The following is a 23,685-nucleotide window of genomic DNA, read 5'->3' on the forward strand; positions in this document are numbered from 1 at the left end:
CATTTCCAAAATGACCATTCTGGGGACAGCGTCAGCGAGCCGAGGGCCAGGAATCTCTCAGCTCGGCTCTCATGACAACAGAACTCACGTTAGAAGATTCAGGGCAGGGAAAAGAAGGGACTTCTTCACCCAGTGCATAGTGGAAATGTGGAACTCCCTCCCACAGGAAGCAGCGATGGCTACCAACCCGAATGGCTTTAAAAGAGGACTGGGCACATTCATTCAGAATAAGGCTTTCCATGGCTACTAGACCAAATGGCTGCGCTCTGGCTCCACAGTAGGAGGGCAGTAATGCTTCCAAATACCAGTTAGCGGAAATCATAAAAGGGGAGTACGCTCTTGTGTTCGGGTCCTGCTTGCGGGCCTCCGATTGGGGAATCAAGGTGGCCACTGGGTGGCCTAGATGGGCCACTGGCCTGATTCAGCAGACCTTTCCTATGTTCTCAAAAATCACAGCCATGCTTAAAACTACCCAACCTAATAATAATGATGATGATAATTTTATTATTTATACCCCGCCCATCTGGCTGTGTTTCCCCAGTCACTCTGGGCAGTTTACAGCACATAAAAAACCAGACATTTAAAATGTCCCGATACAAGGCTGCCTTCAGATGTCTTCTGAAAGTCAGACAGTTGTTTATTTCCTTGACAACTGATGGGAGGGCGTTCCACAGGGCGGGCGCCACTACCGAGAAGGCCCTCTGCCTGGTTCCCTGCAACCTGGCTTCTCGCAACGAGGGAACCACCAGAAGGCCCTCAGCACTGGTCCGGGCAGAACAATGGGGGTGGAGACGCTCCTGCAGGTATACTGGGCCAAGGCCGTTTAGGGCTTTAAAGATCAGCACCAACACTTTGAATTGTGCTCGGAAACGTACTGGGAGCCAATGTAGGTCTTTCAGGACTGGTGTTTTATGGTCTCTGTGGCCACTCCCAATCATCAGTCTAGCTGCCACATTCTGGATTAGTTGCAGTTTCCGGGTCACCTTCAAAGGTAGCCCCACGTAGAGCGCATTGCAATAGTCCAAGCGGGAGATAACAAGAGCATGCACCGCGAGACAGTCTGTAGGCAAGCAAGACAGCCTGGGGAAGAGAAACCGTTGCTGGGGCTTCACCGTGAAGCATAATCTACCACGTAATCCATGGGGAAGGCAATAGGCTCAGTGGGAGAGCACTTGCAATGGGGCAGAGCATCAGCCACTGAGCCCCAGTTGTGCTGGCTGGGGCTGATGGAAGTTGTAGCCCAACAACTATTTGGAGACCCCCCAGAATGGCTCAGAGGATGGACCAACGCATCTCCAGAATGGCAACGTACCTGACATCTTTCCCCACCGTCATGGACGCGATCACCTTTTTCACAGCTTCCTTTTTCTTCTCCTTTTTGTCGCTGTTGAGCTCAGCCTTCAGCTCAAATATCTCCCCTGGAGAGAGGAGGAAATCATGGAAGTTTAAATCAGGGTGGCAGGAGGTCCCGCTCAGCACCCAGGGAACGTACCCCAACAGGCAGGATGGCAGCACTCAAGAGCAGTAGCTTACATAGGAAGCCCAGTCTAGATCAGTACTGCTAACACAGACCTACAGCAACTCTCTATGGCAGTGTTTCTCAACCAGTGTGCCTCCAGATGTTTTGGGACTACAACTCCCATCATTCCTGACCACTGGTCTTGCTAGCTAGGGATGATGTGAGTTGTAGTCCCAAAACATCTGGAGGCACACTGGTTGAGAAACACTGCTCTATGGTACGTACCAGTCTTTCCCAGCCCCACCTGGAGATGCCCCTGGGGGTTGAATCTGGGACCTTCTGCAGACAAAGCAGGTGCTCTACCTTTAAGCTACGGACACCAAAAGAATTAGAAAATGCCAGGTGACCAATGGCACATCTAGCCCAGTATTGTCTACACTGACAGGCAGCTGCTCTCCCAGGTTTCAAGCTCTCCCAGCCCTGCCAGAAGGCTCTATCATGGAGCCAACACTTGCTCATGCGTCCTGCCTCCATGATTCAGGTTTTCAGAGTCTGCTTTGGCAAGGGGGCGGGGAAGGGGGGGGGAGAGAGCAAAGCGACGTGGGAAATGAATCAATATCCCGCTTCCTATGCTCTCCAACCAGCTTATGAATTATTTTGCAGGTTTCTGAATTGCCGCTCATCCGAACAAATCCCAGCGGCAGCCGACAAAATGCAGTATGTAATAATCCTTCAATTTAAAAAAAGATTAAGAACAACTAAAAACTAAAATCATCCGTTGCCGCAGCTGCCCCGGTTCCATAGAACAGCATCCCTGTTGACATATGGCATGCTCCCACCCTATGGAAACAGGTGAAGGCATTTTTCTGTTTTGGCCGGCTTTTCAAGCTGGAAAAATGGTTTCTGCCTTAGGTTTAAAAACAACGCAAAAGGAACAAGCTACCTTCGGTTGTTTTTCATACCCCTTTAGAAATTCTTTTTAGTCGCTTTGCACAGTTGTGAAGTTGGCTTGTTTCAACAGGCAGCAGTTAAGGTTAACCACAGTTTAGGGTTTCAGCCTGGGTCATGGGGGAGCTATGCCCCGTCTCTGAAGGCATTGCAACAAGCATAGGCATCATTTCACTTTTAACAGTTTACTTCTGGTATTTTGATGCTGCGTGCTTAAATTTTGCTTGTGGTTTCATGGCTGTTAAATTATATGAGCTGCTTACATATACCGGTGCAAGGTGGTATGCAAGTTATTGAAATAAATGGGAGGGGGGAGCCTATAAGTTGCCTTGAGATACTGTATATGCAAAAGGGTGATTCATATAAATTCATAAAAATATTAGAACCTCCAGACACTTGTTATATGTTTTGCCTTTTCTTTAATTACATGCACAACGGAACCGAACTAGACTTGACAACCAAATAACACTAATATTATTCACGAGAAGGCAACATTTATTCTCAATTTCTTCTTTTGCCTTTGCTATTTTAACCCATCTGCAGTACTTATTATTGCAGTACGGTACTTAATCTGTGTGCCTATTTTATTGTTTTGTTGTTCAAATTATAATTTTCATCTGTCTTTATAGCTGTTCTCTCTGTTTTTTTTATACATTACCAAAAATATAAAATAACTAACTAAAAATAATGTTTCTTTAAGTTCCCCTGCATGGATGAGAGTTTTCTCCTTGTTTGAAAAGAGGGGGAGAGATTTCTGCATATTGAAAGATAGCATTTCAGGAAGGAGGCAAGCATAGAAAATAATGGTGACCGGGAGCCTCGAGGGGGTGACTGGAAGTCAAAATGGAAGTTTTGTTGTAAGAATTTAATTTATCATTTGAAAATCGTAGTATTCTTTGGTTCTTTTTGGTTGATTGTAATTTTTCTTGCTAAAACTAATAAAGCAACAAACATTAAAAAAGAAAAAAGAAAAGAAAATGTTGATGATGATGATACCCCTCTGGGCAGCTTACAGCGTATATTAAAATGTATATTACTCTGGGTGGCTTGCAACATAGATGAAAACATTAAAAAAGCACATCAAACATGTCTCCCTGATATGTTTTCTATGTGCAAGGAATGGCTTCTCCTCCTATGATTAGGGAGATTCTAACCTGCCACTCTGACATGGAAAGAGTCCTGGAACAATTTTATAGCCTTGATTGCAGTTTGTAGAAAGAAGGCTCTAGACCAGGCATCCCCAAACTTCGGCCCTCCAGATGTTTTGGACTACAATTCCCATCTTCCCCGACCACTGGTCCTGTTAGCTAGGGATCATGGGAGTTGTAGGCCAAAACATCTGGAGGGTCGCAGTTTGGGGGTGCCTGCTCTAGACACACTTCTCTCTCTCTCTCTCTCTCTCTCTCTCTCTCTCTCTCTCTCTCTCTCTCTCTCTCACACACACACACACACACACACAATCTAAAAGCAACCCATATTACCTTTCTTGGTGGTGGTGAAATACTTGGAGTCTGACATCTTGGTTCCTGGTTTATTGCTGCCTCTGAAAAAGAAGAATAAAATATAGCAGGCAGCAGAAGAGGAGGAGGTTTTTAATGCCCAACGAACCCTGAAGGATAAACAGAGAGAGGAGGGAAGGACACAAAAGGAGAGAAAGGACAAATTCAGAGAGTAAAAAAAAAAGGAGGCAAAAGAGAAACCAGCATTTTGGAGGAGAGGCTCTTATCTGGGACTTTCAGAGATGCCTTAACAAGGTTTGCCAGAGGCTCCTAAGTCCCGGGAAGGAGCCTTTGGCAGGGCGTGGAAGGGGGAGTTCTCAGAAGAGCAACCGTGGTCAGACCCACAAATGAGGTTTTAAAAACACTACGAGCAGAGAGACACTACCAGGTTTGCTGGATAACTCCCCCCCACCCACAAAAAACACACCAGCTGGGGAGATGCCAATAATAATAATAAAAAAACAACAACAGCATATTCAGTGGCAATGAAAGGATCAGCAAGGCAGTTCTAAAGAGAAGTTCCACACACACACACAAACTGCAAGCTGCAGAAGCTTCAGCAAAAGAAATCTGAGAGCAATTGGATCCCTGAAGGAGGAGCATAATACAGAGCTGGTTCTTTGAAGCCACTGTCCCAGCCGGACTAAGCACTGTTGAACTGCTTTTCCTGACACTTAAGGACTGGTTCAGACATTAAGGCCGATTCTACAGCTTGGTACTTCGCTCACCATGGGAAGCTGTCTGAAGTCCTTAGTCCATCTGGCGCAGTACTGTCTGCACTGACGGGCAGCGGCTCTTGATGGCTGGAGAGACCCTTGGGATTGAACCCAGGACCTTCTGCATGCAAGGTGGCTGCTCTACCACCGAGCTACAGCCAAATGGCTCACTCACTGCTGTTTCCCTTTTCCTGGTTTGTGAGGCAAACCGCAGCTTTTGAGAAATCATCTGAATGCCGGGGGGGGGGGGATGCTTTGCACTTTCTTGCAAATCTGCGCTGGAGGCATGCAACTGGTTTCCAGTCCTGGGTCTGCGAGCAAGCAAAAAGATATTTCGCTAGTGCAGACCAAAACCAGCAGAAAGAGGGAGGAGGGAATTACGATATGGAGGATGTAAAAAAATAAAATAAAAAATCCCAGTATTCAAGACTTGCTCACGTTTCACCAAAATGTGGCTGGCTGTGACATCTGAGCCAGCCTCAGGTTTTTGGAAACCGCACATTGAAACCTAAGAAAAGAGCCTTGCTGGATCAGGCCAAAGGCCCATCTATTCCAACATCCTGCTCTCACATTGGCCACTCCGGTGCCTGTGGAAAACCCACAAGCAGGACCTGGACACAACGGCATTGTCCCCTCCTGAAGTTTCCAGCAGCTAGTATTCAAAAGCATTATTGCCCCCGACTATGGAAGGCAGCGTACAGCCATTGTGTTCGTGTATTTTCATTATTGCGTTTTATCTTGTTGTAAATTGCTATGAGAAGCGATTTGCAAATTTAATAAAACTGCACTCACGCGGTGTTCATCTCTTTCTCCTCGCCCAGCAGCAGGGAGAGTAAGATTGTAAGCTGCTTGGGGCAAAGACCTGTCTCATTCATTGGTTGATTGCATTTATATCCCACCGATGAGTTTAAGGTAGTGTGTGTGTGTGCGCGGGGCTCTGCCCCTCTCCTCAATGAATTCTCACAACAACCCCGCGAGGCAGGTTAGGCTGAGAGGCAGCGACAGGCCCAGGGTCACCCAAGAGGCCAAGTGGAGATTTGAACCCTGATCTCTCAGGTCCTAGCCTGACACTCTAATTCAGGCACCCCCAAACTGCGGCCCTCCAGATGTTTTGGCCTCCAACTCCCATGATCCCTAGCTAAGAGGACCAGTGGTCAGGGATGATGGGAATTGTAGTCCAAAACATCTGGAGGGCCAAAGTTTGGGGATGCCTGATCTAATTATCTACCCCATGCTGGATACACCATGGTGCTACAAAAACCACCACTTTCAAGGAGATCTTCAAATTCAGGAGGCATCACATCACTTGTTTATCTACTCTTCCCTTTCCACTCTCTTCAGGAAACAATGTGGTAATCAAGTTGGTTCAAGGTCTCTGGAGTGAGATTTTTCACAGCACAGAGCCAACCCTGTCCTGCACAGATGTCCAGCCTGACCCAAAGCCACCCTCCTTAATTACTCTGAGTCCTCACTGTTGCAACTCAGAAGGACGCAGCTGGTCGCTGCAATCTCAGAAGACCAAATCAGCATAATTTTTATAATCTAAAAGGAGAGCTATGAGAAGGAAGCTCGGATTTGTTCGGTGACTTTCAGTCCTGTGTAGGGGTGGGTGAAATCCACATTGCTCCGATGGGAAAGCCTTAGAAGCAATGACCTCACTGGAGAAACCCCTTCCAGGAAACTGCCATGCCCTAGCCAAAGTCTTTCTGTAGCAGCTAGTTGACGATCTCCACTTTTTAGATTGCCAAGTGGTTTTTAATGTATATAGGTATTGTTGCAAACCAGCTTTGATTGTGTGTGTGTGTGTGTGTGTGTGTGTGAGACATGTTGTTGTTTAGTCGTTTAGTCGTGTCCGACTCTTCGTGAGCCCATGGACCAGAGCACGCCAGGCACTCCTGTCTTCCACTGCCTCCCGCAGTTTGGTCAAACTCATGTTAGTAGCTTCGAGAACACTGTCCAACCATCTCATCCTCTGTCGTCCCCTTCTTGTGCCCTCAGTTCTTGTGCCCTCCATCTTTCCTAACATCAGGGTCTTTTCCAGGGAGTCTTCTCTTCTCATGAGGTGGCCAAAGTCTTGGAGAGGTTTGATCTTCTTGCAGTCCACGTGACATAGTGGTATATAAATGTTTTGATTATTTAATTATTTTATTTTATAAATAAATACATTTTATCTCTCACTTTCCCAGTTTTAAAAAACATGTTCTCCTGTTAATGGCAGGTCTGCAAATAACATCTTCTAGTCTCCAGAATCAGCCCTGAGCGCTCACTGGAAGGACAGATCGTGAAGCTGAGGCTCCAATACTTTGGCCACCTCATGAGAAGAGAAGACTCCCTGGAAAAGACCCTGATGCTGGGAAAGATGGAGGGCACAAGGAGAAGGGTACGACAGAGGACGAGATGGTTGGACAGTGTTCTCGAAGCTACGAACATGAGTTTGACCAAACTGCGGGAGGCAGTGCAAGACAGGAGTGCCTGGCGTGCTATGGTCCATGGGGTCATGAAGAGTCGGACACGACTAAACGACTAAACAACAAGTCTCCAGAATGAATAGATGATTCACAAGTGGAGTGTGCGTGGGGTGGGGTAGGGGGAACATGGATCAATTGTGTCAGAATATAGCCGCCAGCACACTTGCTAATCACCTTTTCTGTGTTTTCGAGGACTGAAGGATATCACAAGGAGGCCAATACCATAACGCCCTTCTAAGAAATCTATGGTGACAAAGCCTTTGGAGCCCTGCGAGTACAGTTCTGGTTGCTACACCGCAAAAAGTATATTGTAAGAGTTGGAAAAGGTTCAGAAAAGGGCCAGCAAAGTGATAAAAGTGATCAAGGGGATCACTGAGCAAATGCTGCTGGCTTTGAGACTTTTCAATTTTTGGAAGAAAATGTTGAGTTAAGAGGAAATGCAATAGGAAAACGATGCACGGCATAGAGAAAATGGACAGAGGAATGTTCTCTCTCTCTCTCTCTCTCTCTCTCTCTCTCTCTCTCTCTCTCTCTCATAACACTGGAAGTCAGGGACACCCAAGGAAGCTGAATGTGGGAAGATTCAGGGAAGGTAGAACTGCGGAACTCACTGCCACAGGAGGCAACGATGGCCACCAACGTGGGTGGCTTTAGAAGAGTTTGTTTAAAAGTTAAATTCAGGGAGAAGTCAGGCTCTCAGTGTCTACTAGTCCTGATAGCTATGCTCTGCCTGCACGGTCAAAGGCAGCGGTACTTCGGGATACCAGTTGCCAAGAAACCACAGGGGACAAGAGTGCTCTTGTGCAGAGGCACTTGGCTGGCCACGGCGAGAACAAGATGCTGGACCAGATCCATCCAGTACATCTTATGTTCTAAAAGTGATAGAGCCCTTGACTTAAGACAGGGGGTGAGGAGACCTATAGGGCCAGCCAGAAGTTGTTGGACTACAACTCCTATTACCCCAACTCAGACTGATGATGCCTGGAGGGCACAACGTTGGCTATCCTTGCTGCAGATGCTGTACTAAAACTCTGACGGCCCCCTGCCCCTGGTCAAGCTGTGGCTAATGGGAATCCACCACCTCTGGAGAGTTACAAAGCTAGCAACATCTGGCTGCAGCTGCCATTCACAGGTTCTTCAACAGCAGGTCTGGAAAATGGAAGGCACCAGATTCGGGATGCCAGGCTCTCTTTTCTACCCGTTTTCACTCAAAAGGGAAGTTGGCATGTAATATGAGAGTTCATAAAATGGTAGGCTCCAGATGTTTGAGACTGCAACTCTCAACGGCCCCCTGCTGGCTGGGCTTGATGGGCATCACACAGCCCAAAAACATCTGGAGGGTGTGTCAGGTTTAATGCTTTTATCTAAGTTTAGTGCTGGAAGAGCAGCGAGTCACGAGGCGGAGGTTATTTTGTAATTACGAGGAAGGGAAACAGAGAAGTCAGAGAAAGGAGAACCTTCAGGGGAAGCAGCTTTCCTCGAAGCCTGAAAATAGGCAAGCATCTCCCTCCCTTGAGTCATCTGCAAGCCCAGCTGCAAAGCAGCAACTCAGGGTGTTGGGAAACCAAAAAGTAGCTTTCCCTTGACGTTCTTCAGGGCTGGCCTAGGCAAGCAGAAACATCAGGTGGTAGAGGCCCAAGATGCCACAGCATACTATGCCACTTCCAAACCTGGAGGTGGAGAATCACATTTTTTTGAAGTTCCTGCTATGTGGAGGAGGAATTCCTTGCAAGTAGAAATCTAGCACAGCAGGCTAGTTTTCCACCTGCAGGCTGATTTTTTTGTTTGTTTACAAGGGAGAGTTTATGTAACAGTCTGCATTTACCCCCTTTGGGGGGCTTCTCCTATCCCCTGCTTTCTTTCTTTTTTAAAGTAATTTGCTTTTTCAAACCTTGCGATTCAAGCCTGCCAATACTTCCCTCTTGAACAAGGAAAGCGCTATTTGGGTTATGTGAGCAACGGCACGGACCAAGGAAGTTCAGAAACAGAGGGAGATAACCAAATAATTTGTTAAGCAGATCTCACACAACTGGGCTGTTACAATTGATGAAGGGGGGCAGAGGGTTATCAGTGGCTTGCAATTCCTAAAAACATAAATAAGCAGAGTTCACCCTACAGGTCATTTGCCCTTTGCAGCAAATTCTTGAACAACTCCCCCCTACTTGTTGTGAGGGAGTTGAAAGTCCGCTAGCTAGAACTACAGGCTTAGAGACCCCCTCCAAACAGGCAGGAATTGACATTAAACATGGGATACAAAGCAGAGGTATTTCTCCCACAGAACCGCTTTTTTGCAAACACAGGAGTACGTATGTCAAGATGAACAGCCTCATAATATATACCTTAGCTCAATAATTCCCTTTGAGTAACTTTGAGCAGACACACAAAGGACTGCAACATGAGTGCCTCGACAATGTTTAAATTAAAACAACCTTCTCCCAACCTGAGGCCCTTCAATTGTTTGGGACTACAACACCCATCATCCACAGCAAGCACATTCACGCTTGCTTGCCGTGCGATTCGGCGCTTCTGCACATGACGTCATTCGGTGCTTCTGCGCATGTGCGAATCGCTGAACCCGGAAGTAACCCGTTCCGGTACTTCTGGGTTCGGCGCGTTCGTATCCTGTGGTGTACGTTTGTTAAGGTTGCCGAGAGCTCCCACAGAGCTACAATCTCTAGCAAATGACAGAGGTGAGATTTGCACCAGGAACTTCCCTGCCTCTATATTCATTACACCATTGAACATGTTACATCACAACAGGCCAGGACTGGGACGAGCGTCTGCTTTGCATGCAGGTTCAACCCCTGGCATCTCCAGGTAGGGCGGGGGAAAGACCCCATCTAAAACTCTGGACAGCCACTGCCAGTCAGTGTTGGCAATATTGAGCTAGTTGGAAAAGGTCTGACCAATAAGGCAGCTTCCTATTTTCCTATACCACTAAGGGTGCGCTTGATAGACAACTGCATGGCAATCAATCATAGCTCACAGCTGAGTGTACCCAAAAAAAGGAGGGGGAAAAGACGTCCTTATGTTCCACTTCATGGATTGCATCTTGTGTGCTGTGATTCCTGCATTGCAGGGGGTTGGGTGACCTTTGGACTCTGCAATTCTATGTGTACACTTAATACTCAATAGTGTTCCCCCCCTAAAACACACACATACACAATGTGTGCAGTTGCCCTTTTAAAGGGGTAGCAAACTGCCAGGTATTATTGGACTCCCATCAGCCTAGGCCAGAACGGCCAATGGTCAGGGACCATGGGAGCTGTAACCCAGTGAAATCTATAGGGCCTAGATTCCCCCACCGCACCCCCACACAAAATACTGCCACAGCGCAAATGCACATTACACAACCTTGGATGTTTTAAAAAGAAGCAGAGCCCCTCACCCAGTTACATGTCAGAGGTCGAGGAGGGAGTATGTTGACCTTTGCGCTGTACGACCAGAAAAACACACTAGCTTGTTGGTCATTTGTTGCCCAACTGACCAAGCCAGACAATTCCCAGCAACTAAGATATTTCTAGGGAAAAGAAAAGAAGACTCAAGCCTTGACTGGAGACTGGTACTGTAATATCTTCCAAAATCATGAAACCCATTTTCTCTTACTCAAATACACTTTGTGCATGCTCAGGGATCACTGGCTTGTAGTCTTTTTTAAGAAAAGAAGCACAAGCCAGTGATTAGAAACAGATGCAGTGGCTGGACCAGAGCCCAAATTACACTCCCCCCCCCAAAAAAATGCAATATTGTAAAGTTCACAGAAACATACACACAAACAAGAGGTAGGACAATCGACCCATGACTATTAAAAGGCTTTCACGGGTCTTGGGGGGGGGGGAGTTTAAGACCTGACCTGGACTATGAGGGCATTGAGAGGGGAAGCAAAGAGCTAATGCGATGGGGCTCTCCAGACATCACTTAGAAAGTGGGGACCCCCTCAGCAGGGCAGCCAGTCTCCTATTCTCCCCCTTTCCCATAAGGAGGTAGGGAGGCCAAGTGGGAGGGCTCCCCACCTCCATGCACAAATGCGGGCGCAGCATCTTTTACAGCCCCTTCCCCATTGAGGGGCAGGCCAGGCTTCCTACTGCCCCCTCCCCATAGATATAATACAGGCAGGCAAGTAAAGGTCTATCCCTGTTGCCCCCAATGCATAGAGACAAGCAATTTTTTTTGGGGGGGGGTGTCTCTTACAGTCCCCTCCTCAAGGGCAGATGGACAGGCAGGGTCTCCTATTGCCCCCCCCCATAAGCAGGCAGGGAAACAGGCAGGCAGGTGGCAGCAGGGGAGTAATCTCCTTAATCTCCAAGAACAGACTGAGAGGGTGACGGTGGTGGGGAGGGGGGGTGTTTCTTACAGACCCCTCCAAGGGGTAGACAACAAGCAAGCAGGAAGGTCTCCTCATAGCCCCTCTCCCCATAAGCAGGCAGGCGGGGGGGGGGAGCAATCTCCTCCAGCCTGAAGATTATGTACGGATAGGTAAGAAAGGCAGACAGACGGACCTCCTTCCTCAAGGGCAGATGGACAGGTCTCCTACTGCCCCATCCCACCCCCCACCCCCATAAGCGGACAGACCGATGGGTGGGGAGTGGATATCCCCTATTGCCCTCCAGGCAGGCAGTCTTTCACGGGCCCCCAAGGGAGGGCAGAGAGAGAGCTTCTTACAACCTGCCCACCCCATAGCTGAGTAAGCCGGCCGGGTCTCCTACACGACCCTCCTCCCCATAAGCAGGCGAGGTGGGGTAGAGGTATCTGCCCTCCAACCTCAAAGTACAGCCAGGCAAGGAGGGGGGGTCTTTCATAGACCCCCCTCCCCAAGGGGCGAGCAAAGCAAGCTCCCTACAGCCCTCCCTGCCCCATAAGCAAGGTAAACAAGCTGGCAGGGTCTCTGCCCCACGACCCTCCTCCTCACAGTGGGGGCAAAGGGGCTCTGACCCCCCCCCCGCTAGAGCACGCAAGCATTTAACCCTTCAGGGGTAGTGGGGTCGCTCGGGGGCTCGTCGAGCAAGCAGCCCCGGCGGGCCCTCACTGCCTACCTCCGGGGCCGCTGGCGCTGAGCTCCTCTCCGGCTGCAGTCGCTTCGCCCTCTCTTGGCTCCGGCTCCAGCGGAAGTGACGGCGGGAGGAGGAGGAGGAGGAGTGGGAGGAGCAGCCCGGGATTGCGGGGGGGGGGCAAGAAAATGCCACGCAGAAGCACTGCCGGGGCGGGAGGAGAGACGGACCGGAAGGAGGGCGGGGGAAGAGATAAAGAGAGGCGCCGGCTTCATCCGCCCGGCCTATCGCATTTTGCCCTGCTAAGTCTTTAAGGAGCTGCTGGAAGTAATTTTTTTATTTTGTTTCAAGGGTTCTTTTGGTTAGCGAGAGGTTCTTTCTCTCCCTCTTTCCTTCCTTCCTAGGCGGCAGGTATAACGGGCAAGGCCCCGAAGAGCCTGCAGTAATGGTTATTAAGAAGATAATAATAAAAATAAAAAAGGTCGAAACTGTTCTGTTTGGTTTTGTGGTTAATTTTTACTGTTTTATTCTCTATGTGGTTTATCTTTATGCAAACTGCTTAGATCTTCTAATGATTAAGTAGCATAAAAATTCAATTGTCAGAGGGTCGTCATGGCTACTCTAGAGTACGTAACTCCGCTTGAGTCCAGTTTGTCTTTAAAGATTTTTATTGTGCATGGTATTTACAGTGCAGAGATAGCTTAAAACATGACCTTTCAGTCCGAACCAGAATCCGGCAATGGCGTACATCTGTTCTTACACCAGCAAAGTAGTCGGGGCACCCCAAAACGCCTCCCCCTTGACCTGTGTCGCAGTGCTCTCAACTCTTGCGCCGGAAGGAACGATGCCCTCTCAGCCTCCTCCCGGTCAAGGTGGTGGAAGGGCTCTCCAGCATCCTTGAGCCCTTGTCTACATATCTCCTCCCCTGAGCTTTCCCATCGTTCCGCACGCTGGCTTCTCTCTCCCTCAGAGTTTCTCCCCTCCCCCCTGGCTGCTTCAGACCCACTGCTGCTCCCTGTGCTTGGCGAGGTGGATGTTAGGATGATGGGGGCTGGCTCCCTGTAGGGAGTCACCCTTACAGCAATGAATGAATGAACATGTCTGCAGCTGCTCCTTCATTGTTGTGAATGAGCCAGCCCCTAAACAAGAGGAGGCTTAGCAATGGAGATGACTGTCCACTTTGTGTAGCTGTTTCTTGCTCAGCTCTGTTTCCCATTTCCCGTTTGGGATAGAAAACCCGAGATGGTGGGCAACTCAGCATCACTACTGATCTCTCCAGGAACTGTTTACTCTGGGCAGGCCGGGTCTTCCTGTTATATACCTGCTGGGATTGACAAAGCATCTGACCCTCACCTGAATCTCATAGCTCTTCTGACAAGTGCTTTGGTCTGCCCACCAGATACCAGGCACTCTACTATTCAAATTAGGCCCCAGTGTTTATTTTACAATCCCCTTCTCAATTAAGTAATCACTCTGGAACTTTTCTTCATTAGTGCCACTTTGTTTTGTACGATTCCTTGCAAATGAAGGAAGACAACTTTTCTGCTTATATATGTTGATAATATATTGGTTACCATACTGAGGACAAACAAGATTCTACAAAAACATGATTGGGTCCAGGCCTGGCCAGGACATAGGCGTCCTGACTGTGCAAAGGTGACCTATGTGCTTGCTTGATTAACAGCTGCTAGGAACTTCAAGGTCCCTGTTCTCCCTTATTATGGTCTTGGTACTGGACCTGGAGACTCCAATAGAGAGCATTCCATGTCAAGAAGGAGGGCAAGTGGGCACCCTATCAAATGACAGTGCAGGAGCTACACGGAGCAGGGCCTTTTCACTGGTGGTGCCCACTGTATGCCTCGCTCTTCCCAGACCTGCTTTCTTTTGGCCTGTATTTTGAAGCTTTATAATTTAGGAAGACTTTGGAAGAACTGGTTGACAAGTCTTATCAGTTGCTGACGTATGAGCAGATTTTATTTGCTGCTATTCTGGGCTTCTGGTGCACCAGGGTTTACCCCAGCATAATAGGGATACAATTTATGAACTTTCTCCTTTATCTGCACAGCAAGGGGTGTTCAGTCAACAATGCAAAGGCTGAGCAGAAGCATTCCCTGCTGGTTACCTGCTTTCAGCAATAGGGGTTGCTGTTTGGTTGTACCCAATTGGTTAGCTATCAGATTCTAGAGCTCCCTATTGGTGGCTCTTAGGTAATTCATAAAACACAGTGTTCATTCATAAAGCAGTAACATAAATCTCCATTGCTACATATTGGGTGTATATGTACAAGTTTATGGCCATGCTGTATGTAGTGCTTATGCGACTGTGAATAAAAGGTGGCTGGGCTCATTGTCTCGGGGTTTGCGGGGGGGGGGGGAGGTGACAAAACTGATTTCCAATAAGTGCCCCCCTTTATTTCCATAACAAGTCCTTTGAGTCTGTACACCAGGGACCCAGAAGGTGCAGGGCTTGTCAGTCCAACCCCTGCACAGTCTCATCAGGGCTGACCTTAAGGCAATTGGAGCAATTTGGCCAAATTGGGCCCCACATGCCGCTCCTAAGAGGGCCCCCGCACCAGGGCAATCTAGATGGATTTTATTTATATCCTTAAGATTTTGCAGACTTTGGCTGTGAACTGGGGCCCTACAAAAAAAAAAAATCAAGTTGGGCCCCACTGGCTAGTCCTGAGTCTCATAGTTGCTGGGCCTGAGATGCCCTGCCCTTGTATGAAGCCTTGGGTTTACAATTTTAGGAGAGGGGAGACTGCGGCACTGGGGAGTGGGCAGGCTGGCAAGGCCCCCTAGACTTAGAGGCCCAAGTTGCCCTGCCCTCACATGAAGTATTGGGTTTGCAATTTTGTGAGAGGAGAGACTGCCCGCTGGGGAGTGGGTGGGCTGGTGAGGCACCCTAGATTTAGAGGCCCTAAGCTTCAGCCTACTTAGCCTATATATAAATCCGGCACTGTCCAGGACAAGGAACATGTGGCCTTTTGAAACTTGTTGGGGCTCCAATTCCCACCTCTCCTGACCATTGGCCAGGCTGGGCTGGGAGTTCCACAACATCGGGAGGCCAGAGGTTTCCCATTTGAGATCCAGCTCAGTATTGCCACCCAGTGTATAAAATTCTGCACAGTATGAGTGGGCTTTTCTCCCACACAATACTAGAATCCAATTATTGTCCCTTCTAGGACATACCCTGAATAAATCTTTTGCAAAAGGTCTTGCACCTACTGTAATGAATCTTGGACCTGTGAAAACTCTCACCCGACTAGCAAGCTGGCAACGGACCACAGCAAGCTTTCCATAAGCCAATTCTGGACATAATGCAATTCGCAGCTTCGTCGCCATGGAAGCAATTATGAGATAAAGAGCCAAAGGGAGCAATTTCTGTGTCTTTTCGCAGATGGACGTGTGTGTCGTAAGCCTCGTGTGTCCTTCCAAGTGCACATTTTGAACCCTTCAGACTGTTTTGGAGCCGGGATGAAGCCAGGACAATGAGCCATTTGGAATTACGGTATACAGCATGGGTGTCAAACACAAGGCCCGGGGGCCAAATCTGGCCCGCCAGACCTTGTCATGTGGCCCGCCGAGCGCCCCAGCCAGCGGGACCCAGCAGCGGGACCTTGCTGCTGAAGCGCCGCTCCGACAAAGCGCCGACAAACAGCTGGGGGTGGGGGGGTAGAAAGGTGGCTGGAGCAGCGCTGCGTGGAGCACCCCGAGCCACAGCAGGAGAAGGAGGAGGCAGCTTGCCAGGTCAGCTCCCAGCAGCGCCGCACGGAGAGTCCCGAGCCTCTGCAACGCAGCAGTGCTCTGTAGCACTTTGAATCCTCCTGCCACGGCTCGGTGCCTGGAAACGGCTGCTGCTGCTGCTGCTGAAGCACAGACAAAGCACCCAGCAGCGCTGCGTGGAGGAGGAGGATTCAAAGTGCTACAGAGCACTGCTGCGTCCCAGAGGCTCGGGACTCTCCGTACGGCGCTGCCGGGCACCGACCCGGCAAGCCGCCTCCTCCTCCTCCTCCTCTTGCCTCACCTCCTCCTCCTGCCGCGGCTCAGCCTCATGAACGTGAGCTCAGCAGCGGCTCAGCCTCACGAACGTGCAACTCTGAGGCTTTACGCACTTCTCCTAAAACGGACACCTGCTGCCTCACGCTGCACGGGAAATGCTTTTTGCCCCTGGGTCCCTTCGCGCTCTTTTCTGGCGCTGAATCAAGGCGGAGACCCCCCCTTCCCTTTCTTTCTTCCCCTCTCTCGTTCTTATTCTTTCTTTCCCTCTCCTTCCTTCCTTCTTTGTCTCTGTCTTCTCTCCCTCTTTCTTTTTCTTTCCTTCTTTATTCCCTTCCTTCTTTCCTACTCTTCTTTCTCTCCCCTTTCCTTCCTCTCTCCCTCCTGCTCCCTCTTTTCTTTCTTTCTTCCTTCCTTCCTTCCTTTCTTCCTTCCGTCCTTCCCATCTTTCTTCCTCTCCCTGATTCTTATTCTTTCTTTCCCTCTCTTTCCTTCCTTCTTTATCTCTGTCTTCTCTCCCCTCTTTCCTTCCTTCCTCTCTCCCTCCCACTCCCTCTTTTCTTCCTCCCTCCCTCCCCTCCCCTCCCCTCCCCCTCTATCTCCTCAGAAACATAGGATGCTGCTTTATACTTCTGGCCCTTAAACCCTGGAACCAGGAGAACAGCTCCATTGAGTCAACCTCAGCCAGTCCCTTTGGTGAAGGGTGGTGGCTCACTGGCAGAACATCTGTCCTGCATGCAGAAGGACCCCAGCATCTCCAGGTACCAGTAGCTCTGCAAAGATCCTGCATGAAACCCTAGCGAGCCTCCACCACCCAGTGCAGTTACCAAAAATCATTTTTCAATAAATTGTACAATAATTGTACATTTGAATATCTACTTGCCATTATTCTGACTATGTTAGTTATTACTTACATTATTACAAAAAACAGTAATAATTGAATGCAGTGACAATAATTTATGATAATAAAGAGTGGACACATAGTCCTACAGATACAACCGGCCCTTTGAGGGTGACCAAACTGCTGATGCGGCCCCCGATGAATTTGAATTTGACACCCCTGGTATACAGCAACAATGTTCAGAGTTAGCTCCCTCTAATGGCAAGAGGGTGGTGCTGTGGTCTAAACCACTGAGCCTATCAGAAAGTCGTCAGTTCGAATCCCCACGGTAAAACGGCATTTCCGTGCGCTGCGCTGGTTTCGCCAGAAGTGGCTTAGTCATGCTGGCCCCATGACCCAGAAAAACTGTCTGTGGACAAACTCTGGCTCCCTTGGCCAGTAAAGCGAGATGAGCGCCGCAACCCCAGTGTCGTTCGTGACTGGACTTAACTGTCAGGGGTCCTTTAACTTTACCTTTTTACTGGCAAGGGTATATTTATTTCTATACCTAGAAGAAAAAGCACTGGTGGTATGTATTTTTAGTACAGTGGTACCTTGGTTTACAACCACAATTGGTTCCGGAAGTCTGTACTTAAAACTGAAGCGTACTTAACCTGAAGCGAACTTTCCCACTGAAAGTAATGGAAAGTGGATTAATCCGTTCCAGACGGTCCGTGGAGTACTTAAACTGAAGCGTACTTAACCTGAAGTATGAGTGTAATTGGTTCTGGAAGTCTGTACTTAACCTGAAGCGAACTTTCCAATTGAAAGTAATGGAAAGTGAATTAATCCGTTCCAGATGGGTCCGCGGTGTTTGTAAACCTAGGTGGTTGTAAACCAAGGTGGTTGTAAACCGAGGTATGACTGTACAGTATTGTAAACTTTCCTGCAACCTTCAGGTGAAGGTAGTATACAAAGAAGGAGGAGGAGGAGGAGGAAAGATACTGGTTTGTATTGATGAAGGTTTAAGAGATCTGCAGCTGGCTAAAACCACTAACTACTAAACTTCCTCCCACTGAAATAGGGAGGTTGGGGGTGTGAATCTGAAATAAAACCGGAGCATTTTCTCAGCTCTTTTGGGCCTGTTCCCTTAGCAAAGGGAAGCAGAGGGGCCTCCTGCTCATACTGGTAGCTAGAACTTTAGAGTATGCAAAGGATACCTGCCCACCTCAGCAGCCTTTCAGCCACACGGCTTTGGAGGGGAAAGTCAGACAGGCCTCAAGAGAAACTTGAGAAAGAAGGCTCTTTTAATCATATGTGGTGTTGCAGTAAGGTTAAAGCTTACTGGGAAATAATATATTATGAATTAAAAAGGATGTTTAAAATAACATTTGTAAATAAACCCAGAAGCTTTCCTTTTCGGAATTATAGGGACCCAAACTGTATAGAAATTTATTCATGTATGCGACTACAATGTTATATAGTCCAAAAATAGTCCCGACGAAAGAAGAATGGATACAAAAACTTTGCAGAAATGGTGAAACTTACCGGAAATCAAGAACTTGTTATAAAAGAATGGAAATCGTTTATTGAGTATCTGCAAACAAACTGTAAACAAGTAAGATCCTTGGCAGGATTATTGTAACAACCTGCAGTTTTATAAGAGTATACATTTAAAGTAGATGAATAAAATGATTAAGTTAATTTGGAATATGCAGAAAATGTATAAATAAATAAATAAATAAATAAATTTAAGGAAACTGCAGAAAGAGGGAGAAGGAAGTCGAGTTTTGAAATGTTAAAATGATTGTAAAAGATATATATTAAAAAAGAGAAACTCCTGTCCACTCTCTTATCCCAACTCCCAAACCTGATGAGCAGGACTAAGGATGCCACCCTTAATTCCCCCACCCCCACCTGCCTCTACCGTTCATTTAAGAACCTGCCTACCTGAATCTCTCTGGCTCCAGGCGGGAAGAAAACACTCTCAGGCCCCAGGCCAATATGGGGAGGAGGAATTCAAGTGGGGGAGGAGGAATTCCTACGCGGCCCCAAAATATTTGGCGACTGGAAAGACACCGTACTGAGCGGAGACCTTTACGTCCGACGGCCAACCCAATCCTCCGCTGCCTACCCTGGGGCTGCCTCGCTTTTGCTGCTGGTAACTGGAGGAGCCGGGCCACTCCGCCCACGCGGCCGCCCGCTCCATGAATGAATGGAAGAACGCATCAATGAAAGCGCAGACAACAACAAGCGCCGAAGGAACGAATGAATGAAATGGCGCAGCAACGAGAGCGCCCAGTCAATCAACGAAGGCCAAAGGCGACAGCAAAAGCCTATCCCTCGGCGGAACAAAAACGCGAGTGGGAGGAAAAGAGGAAACGGGTGGGCAGGACGGGACCTGTTCTTTAGGAGGCGGTTCTCCAAACTCCCTCGCTGCTTCTCCCAAGTGCACCTTTTCTGCTGGGACTGGGAAAGGATTGGACGTTATAAGAACAGGATGCTGGACTACTAGGTGGGCCTCTGGCCTGATCCAGAAAAGTTCTTCTGATGTTATTGGACAAGACATCCATTCAAAAAGTAGACTGTCCTCTGAAAAAAAAACCTGGACTCCCTGGTCACTCTGAGTTAGAGATCAGAGCTTAGTACCATAAAATCAGGATAGTAAACATGAATAACTGGAAGAACTCGTGGACATCTGATTAAGCTGAATGTTGGTTAAACTGTGGAACTCTCTGCCACAGGAGGCAGTGATGGCCACCAAGCTGGATGGCTTTAAAAGAGGATGAAACAAATTCATGGAGGGGAGGGCTGTCAATGGTTACTATCCACAGTTGGAGGCAGCAATGCTTCTGAATACCAGTTGCTGGAAGCCACAGGAGAGGAGAGGGCTCTTACTCCCTAGTTCTGCTTGAGAGTTTCCCACCGGGGGGCATCTGGTTGGCCACTGTGACAGCAGAATGCTGGATTAGATGGTGGTCAGATCCAGCAAACTCTTCTTACAGTGTGGAGTGGATCCACCTTATGCTACCTCAGCCCACCTTGGCTCTCTTGAAATTTCAGCGAATTCTACAGAAAAACAGTGTGCTCAGTCTAAAGGTTTTCCCCCCTTAATGGTTTGCAAGCTCCCGCCTAAAGCAGCTGAACCCAGATTTTATTTTCTTGATTTGGAATGGGGGGGCTTCCTCCATGGACTAAGCTTCCTGCGAACGTGCCGCCGTGGATCAATATCCATGCACAATTCACCCATAAAAGTATGGTAGGATAACTCGCTGTTGAATTGTCTGCAATAAGCTCTCCTGCCTACTGAGACAGGAAGCTGCAGACAATTGCTGGCGAGATCCCAAGAGCTATGCAACAAATTTTTGCAAATGCAGCAATCCCCCTTAGTGTGGCAGGTTTCCAGGGGGAAGGGGGGGGGCAGGAGACCTTTTTTTCTGCTCCTGAAATCTTTGGAAGAGTGCTGGTAATAGGAGGGTGCCCCACCACCAAGTATATAGATAAGCCTTTTTGCAAGCATAAAATAGTTTCCTGGTGGTTCTAGGCAGCAGCTTGCGAAGACTGCAGAATCGGATTTTACAAGGCCATTAAAAACTCTGCCTAGCGACAGCCGCTGCTGTTGTTTGGGAAATGAAGCTGACACCATTCCATGTTCAATGCTAGATGCATCAACTGCAGGAATCACCTTATGTTCTTCAGCATAAATTCTATAAATGTACATAGGCTTATTCTGAGGCCAGTATTGTATACTGTACACCAGGGGTTCCCAACAAAATTTTCTCGAGGACCCCTCATCGAGCCGCTATTGTGACAAGTACCCCCATTAATTCCTAATCCTAAAATTAAAAAGTGAGAGCCAAATTAAGTCTTTTTATATTTTATATTTATACGTTTTTTTACAGTTACAACAGAGTACTCCATCAGTATACAGTTAGTTTTAATTTTCAGTTCTTAATGAGATGAACCACTTTTTAACCAATGGTCCATTTTTAACTACGCGAACTGTAGCTTCTGCGAAAAACAACGCTTTGTTTACAAACACTACTGTTTTGCAAAGAGGCAGCGCGCGCCAGGGAGGAGGGAGGGGAATGGAGAAGACAGGGTACCTGCGCAGTAGCGCACAAATGAAGCCGACGCGCACAAAGCATCTTGGGGAGGTGAGCGTTAGTAGTACTCTTTGCAAAACAGTAGTGTTTGTAAAGCGCCACCTAACGGCATACAGCAGAACTACTGCCTCTATCTAATTCTGGTTTTGCGCTAGACTCTGCTCATGCAGGAAGCGGCCAAAACAAAAAATCTGTTATCATACGAAATATATTTAATATATTTTTTATTCTAATAGCATCTTGCGGACCCCTCTGGCATAGCTCGCGGACCCCTGGGGGTCCCCGGACCACCTGTTGGGAACCACTGCTGTACACTGAATGGCAATGGCTAGCCAGGGTTTCAAGACAGGACATTCCCAGACCCACCTGGAGATGCTGGTGATGGAAACACTGATTTATGGCTTTTCCCTTAAGGCATGTGAGCATAGCAATGTGCCTTATACAGAGTCAGACCATTAGTCCACCTACCACATGCAAAGCAGGTGCTCAGCTTCTGGACTATGATCTTTCCCTTTTTAAAAAACGTTAAGATTCTTTTTTTTTAATTTAAAAAGATCTTTATTTCAAATCTTTAAAAACATTACAAAATAATAACACACACACAAAAACCAATAGAGGAAAATCACAAAACTTAATAGAAATTATAAGAATATCCAAAAACAAAGCAAAACACATAAATAAATACACCAAAACAGAACAACTTTTCCTCCCCCTCTTCCCACCCTTTCCCCTCCCCACTTCCCCCCACACTTTCCCGACGTTAAGATTCTAGTCCTTATCTTTAGATGGGACTGAATGAAATAGACACACAGGACTGCCTTGTACTGAGTCAGAACACTGGTCCATCTAGCTTAGCATTGTCAACACTGACTGGCAGCGGCTCTCCAGGGTTTCAGGCAGGGGTATCTCCCAGGCCCACCTGAAGATGCCGGGCATTGAGCCTTCTGCATGCAGAGCAGATGCTCTGCCACTGAGCTTCCATGCAACGTAGAAAATGTAATGTCAGAGAGAACTTTTAGTTCATGAGGCTGTTTAGTTGAGACAGGATTACGGCATGGGTGTGGGAGGAGGCCCGTGCTATAAGTTTGTAATGCCCCCTCCCAACAATGTGTGGGTCCTGTCTGCATGACAGACCCTTTCAATATCTGCTGACTGCTATCATGCCTCCCATTAACCTCCTTCTCTTCCGTGAATTTGTCGAATCCTCTTTTAAAGCCGCCAAAATTGGCGGCCGTCAAAACATCTTGTTTCTATCTTCACAAAAGGAATTTTGCATGTCACCTGGAACGAAGAACAAAAACTGGTGGTCTGCACATATGTGTATGTGTATAAATCTATAAATCTTAGATGAGAGAGAGAGAGAGAGAGACTTTGCTGCCAGCTCACCTGGACCACACACCTATTCCAGCATCCTTTCCTCGCAGTGGCCAGCCTAGTCGAAGCCTGCAAGGATTTCCACTCTGTTTATCATCATGCCACCCCCAGTGCAGCTTGATGCATGTATCAAGGAAGAAGTGCAAGCAGGGGGAAAAAAGGAAGTAGAGATCTATTCCCCAAAGCTACCCACTCAGCAGCCAGAAAGAGCCACTAGGGCTGTTTCCAAAGGGCACTTTCCAAAGGATGCTGGTCGACATAAAAGCACCTTGTTCCAAGTGCACAAGGATCCTGATCCAAAGGCGGCTGCAGTCGATGTGCAAAATGTAGTAAAATGAGGCGAGAGGAAGAGGAATTTAGGACTGGCCAAGAAGTTATTTTTATAAAGATAAAAGAATGCACATGGATGGGGATGAGTCTAAGGACACCCCCCTCCATTCTTAACCATAAAATTGTGCCCCAGTTAACATCCAAGTCTGGTTGTGGGATCTCAGTGCCAAAGTTGGCACTGAGGGGACAGGGGGCGGGCAGGTGTGGGGGACTCCCTGGTCCTGAATGGGGTAACTGTGCCCCTGAAGGACCAGGTGTGCAGCCTGGGAGTCATTTTGGACTCACATCTGTCCATGGAGGCGCAGGTTAATTCTGTGTCCAGGGCAGCTGTCTACCATCTGGTACGCAGGCTGAGACCCTACCTGCCCGTGGACTGTCTCACCAGAGTGGTACATGCTCCAGTTATCTCCCGCTTGGACTACTGCAATGCGCTCTACATGGGGCTACCTTTGAAGGTGACCCGAAAACTGCAATTAATCCAGAATGCAGCAGCTAGACTGGTGACTGGGAGTGGCCGCTGGGACCATATAACACCGGTCCTGAGAGATCTGTATTGGGTCCCAGTACGTTTCCGAGCACAATTCAAAGTGTTGGTGCTGACCCTTAAAGCCCTAAACAGCCTCGGTCCTGTATACCTGAAGGAGCGTCTCCACCCCCATCGTTCAGCACTGAGATCCAGCGCTGACGGCCTTCTGGCGGTTCCCTCATTGCAGGAAGTGAGGTTATAGGGACCCAGACAGAGGGCCTTCTCGGTAGTGGCACCCACCCTGTGGAACGCCCTCCCATCAGATGTCAAGGAAATAAGCAGCTATCCTATTTTTTAAAAGACATCTGAAGGCAGCCCTGTTTAGGGAAGTTTTTAATATTTAATGCTGTATTGTTTTTAACACTCAATTGGGAACTGCCCAGAGTGGCTGGGGAAACTCAGCCAGATGGGCGGGGTACAAATAATAATAATAATAATAATAATAATAATAAT

General features: G+C 48.0%; 1 protein-coding gene across 1 annotated transcript in view; it reads right to left on the reverse strand.

Moving 5' to 3' along the window:
- The window catches only part of AP1B1 (adaptor related protein complex 1 subunit beta 1), a 45,274-nt gene extending 33,082 nt beyond the window's left edge, over positions 1–12,192 (reverse strand). Inside the window, exons 1-3 of the mRNA XM_035098206.2 lie at positions 12,124–12,192; positions 3,889–3,950; positions 1,313–1,418 (exon numbers count right to left, since the gene is read on the reverse strand). Coding sequence (XP_034954097.1) covers positions 1,313–1,418; positions 3,889–3,925 — 143 coding nt within the window. The 5' untranslated portion in view covers positions 3,926–3,950; positions 12,124–12,192. The remainder of the gene's footprint in view (positions 1–1,312; positions 1,419–3,888; positions 3,951–12,123) is intronic.
- Between the last annotated feature and the right edge of the window lie 11,493 nt (positions 12,193–23,685).

This window comes from Zootoca vivipara, chromosome 17, assembly GCF_963506605.1.
Source record: "Zootoca vivipara chromosome 17, rZooViv1.1, whole genome shotgun sequence".
Classification (NCBI taxonomy): domain Eukaryota; kingdom Metazoa; phylum Chordata; class Lepidosauria; order Squamata; family Lacertidae; genus Zootoca; species Zootoca vivipara.